The sequence below is a fragment of the Antrostomus carolinensis genome, unplaced genomic scaffold, assembly GCF_000700745.2.
Source record: "Antrostomus carolinensis isolate BGI_N321 unplaced genomic scaffold, ASM70074v2 scaffold54870, whole genome shotgun sequence".
Classification (NCBI taxonomy): Eukaryota; Metazoa; Chordata; class Aves; order Caprimulgiformes; family Caprimulgidae; genus Antrostomus; species Antrostomus carolinensis.
Genome location: NW_010291748.1, coordinates 1 through 3,834, shown reverse-complemented (window position 1 = coordinate 3,834; position 3,834 = coordinate 1). Strand labels below are relative to the sequence as shown.

At 41.2% G+C, this 3,834-nt stretch overlaps 1 protein-coding gene across 1 annotated transcript; it reads right to left on the bottom strand.

Moving 5' to 3' along the window:
• Positions 1-1,888: 1,888 nt before the first annotated feature.
• On the bottom strand, positions 1,889-3,611 carry LOC104531705 (NAD-dependent malic enzyme, mitochondrial-like; the record flags this gene model as incomplete). The annotated part of the gene is made up of 3 exons (XM_010176695.1): positions 1,889-2,038; positions 2,405-2,503; positions 3,541-3,611. Coding segments are annotated over 3 exons (320 nt in total), but the record flags the coding sequence as incomplete, so codon positions are not given.
• Between the last annotated feature and the right edge of the window lie 223 nt (positions 3,612-3,834).

The window sequence follows — 3,834 nt, the reverse complement described above, 5'->3', positions numbered from 1 at the left end:
CCCAGCAGACAGCACTTTACCACAGTTTGAATACGCAGTCTTTTCCCCACATCATTATTTTCTGTGTTTATATAATCAGTCTTCTTTCCTTACTTAGGTAAAGCTTTCCCAAAGTTCACTGTTCTTTTTTTTGTTTAATACATGAACATCATTTTTAAATCAGATATTAGGCAGTAAATGACAGAGACCATGTCTAAGAAGGTACAGAGATTATTTTCCCTGTTCTATTTTGGGCTAATTCTGTGGAGACTGCATTTTTCAATATAAATGAAGATATGAGAGAGGTGCTTGCCATGGATAAATCCTGAGCAAGCTCTTACTTCATCTCTTTGGATTCTGGCTTCAAGTTTGTCTCTATAGCCCTTTTACATCTATTTTTATCTTTTTTATTTTTGCCTTGATGCAGCAAACTATGGAACAGCAAATTATCTTTATTTCTGTTCCTGACATACCACTGTTCTTGTTACAGAGATGAGATTTAGAGAAGTCACAGACTGTAACTATCACCGTGTGTCCTTGCTAATAAAAAAAGTAATGGAGGGCACTGAAACCTGATAAAAACAAACCAAAAAGGAACACACATTGTGGTTATCAGTATCCAACGTGCAACACTTGTCATTGCAAGGAAAAATTCAACTCACAATTTCGATTTTCACACACAAAAAAAAAAAAAAAACCCTGACAAATTAAACCTGTAAATGGAGCGAGGAAGATGAAGTGATCAACTTAGAGCTTTAAAACCTCGGGTCTTTTGAGTCCTGTGTTGTAACTGAACTGAGAGCACAAGAAACATTCAAACTCCTGTAAATGTGCGTGTCGATAGCTGCCTGTAACACTTTTCTGTTTCAGCTTCATCAGCTGCCTCTGGGGAGTTTGTTCAAAGTGGCAAGTTGAGTCCACTGAGGAGTTTTTTGAGTCAGCGATGTCAGGAAAACATCACACACAAGTCTTTTTTTTGTGAGAACAAAGGTATGTAAGGGAGAAAAAAAATTTAGCTTTGAAGAAACAGAACGTTGGAAAAAGAAACAAATCAAACAAAAAATCCTTTGGTACATCACTGTGGAGTCCACTGCAGAAAATCTCCTTGTAAAATCTCCAAAAGATTCCTGTAAATTACTTCAGATCCTACCTTTTTATGATAGAAATTATTATGCAACAGCATAGTTTCATTTTTAAAAGCTATTAAGTGATTATTTTCAGCTTTTCCAAAGATAATTTTAACTAATTCCCGTTTTCTCCTGATAAGAGATTTCACACAATGATAAAAACACAAAATACAAACATAGCTGCAGATTCCACGCGTGCACATCACGCTGCTGCTCAAAGAAACCGAGCAGCCAACGCCACGGGATGTCTGGACACGGGCATCTTTAAACATCAGTCAAAACAGAAAGCCCATTAGACTGTTAAATTTCTCTTAAGCTGTGCTTATTTTTGCCTTTGACAAATGCTCTCTGGTGATGTCACAGTGTGACAACACTAGGAGAATGAGAAGACTGATTATTAAAAGCAGAAATAAATCATTCTGGTAATCAGCAGTGATGAGAGAGCTACAGTTCATCATCAAACGTACGTAGCTAAAACATCATTAATGGAATTCTTTAGTGTGGTGCCAGCTCTAAGTTAGAAATGCCAATGTCATTATTTACATTAATTTTGGAGAGCTCTCTCATTCCTGTGATGGATGCCATCATCCCTACAAGTTTATCAGGTACTTGGGAGAGTGGGGAGAAATCTATGTCAAGTGAAAAAGAGGGTACAAGGGGAAAAGAAAAAAAAGACAACAAAATAAATTACAGGACTCAAAAGATGACGATTTAAATTGGTCTGAAAAAGGGATCCCTGCAGAGTAGAAGATCCTGCCTGAGGAGTGAGATCTTCTGGTGCATCAGTGAACCTTAGATTCAGGCCAGTCATACACATCTGGCATGAAGGATTCGTATTCGTAGGTCCAAACCTTTGAGCGAATGTAACGGTTCTTGTCTGCAGGTTCAGGGTAATGGAAAGCCATGTTGTTTGCATACAAAAATTCCATCACCTGGAAAGTTAAATCATCATGGAGTTTGTGCCTTTGAATACATAAACATAACATCCCCACTTCCACTGCGATATCTTCAGGAGTCACAAACTGGATTAAGACAAACACCAAGATCTTTTTACAATTCTTGAATGCCTTTACCAGGGATCTGAAAACTTAGGACCATAATTTTGGCCCATCATGATTGTCAAAACTGCAACATCCAACAAACCCAAGATTTTTCTAAGTGTCTCTTATTAAAAGCACAAAGGACTGGGAATTTTGTGCCCAAGCACTTGAGTGTTCAAGGGTCATATTGTGTAATTCAGCAAGTTAATGTGACATAAACCAGTTTTAGTACAGTCTGCTTTTATGCTTTGTACTCACCTTGACAGCAATATAAATAGAAACTTCCCTGATATTAGACAGTGGAGGATAAAGTCTTCCTTGTGCAAGTTCTTCATCAGTCAACTGTTCTGTCAGTGCCTGAGTTAGAAAAACAGAATCACACAGAATCCCAGAACTATCCAGATTGGAAAAGCCCTTTCAGATCATGGAGTTCAACCATGAACCCAACACTGACAAGTCCCCGACTGACCCATGTCCCTCAGCACTATGTCTACACGACTCTTCAATCCCTCCAGGATGGGGACTCCACCACTGCCCTGGGCAACCCCTTCCAATGCCTCAGAACCCTTTCAGCAAAGAAATTCTTCCTCACATCCCATCTCAACTGCCCTGGCCACAACTGGAGCCCATTTCCTCTTGTCCTGTCCCTTGGTCCTTGGTTGAACAGACCCACCCCCACCTCTCTCCACCCTCCTCCAAGGGACTTGCACAGAGCCACAAGGTCTCCCCTCAGCCTCCTTTTCTCCAGGCTCAACACCCCCAGTTCCCTCAGCCACAAGGGAACTCAGCACACTTGTGCTCCAGACCCTTCCCCAGCTCCGTTCCCTTCTCTGGACACGCTCCAGCACCTCCATGTCCTTCTTGGACTCAGGGGCCCAACACTGAACCCAGCACTCCAGCTGCGGCCTCACCAGTGATTCCCAGTGCAGGGGGAAGAGAACTTCCCTGCTCCTACTGGCCACACTGGTGCTGATCCAAGCCAGGATGCCCTTGGCCACCTTTGCACTCTGCTGACATGTTCAGCCAATGTGAAAACAAGCAAGTTCTATTTACTGCATCCCGAATGGGAACAATAACATGCTAAAACACCTGAGAGAAATGAGTTACAGCGTTCTTACTATTAGAGTGCTCCCAAAACACCAGAATAAGGCAGTCAAAATCTCAACATTCACAAAGATCAGCTCTGCAATCTGTGCCTGTATCAGCTAATTCTGCTTGTAAGCATTTAGCAAAATAAGATCCTATTTTTTTGAAGGCTGAACTACCCATTAATCATGGAAATGGTAAGAAAGTCTTAAGAAAACCTTAAGAGTTACAACAAGATTTGACAAACTGCCCATCATGTCATTCACTGTCACGTCAGAAGCCACAGCCTCCTCTGCTTCCACACTTACCTTAGCAGCCTCTAGGAAAACCTTGTCACTAATATGTCGAACGCTGCTGAGGATCACGGCGAGAGCCACGCCTGCAATAAAATTATTGCCAATTTAGGACCACATCATTTTCAAATATGCAGCCTGCTGCTGAGAAGCTGCAAGTCATCTCAACTGTTATTTTTTTTTTAAATCTGCCCATAGATTTCTACACATGTTTGTGAAACTATTATCATGTGTGCTAGTTATTTATCCTAATAGGTGGCTTTTCACAGAATCCCAGGATCACAGAAAGTTGGGGATTGGAAGGGACCT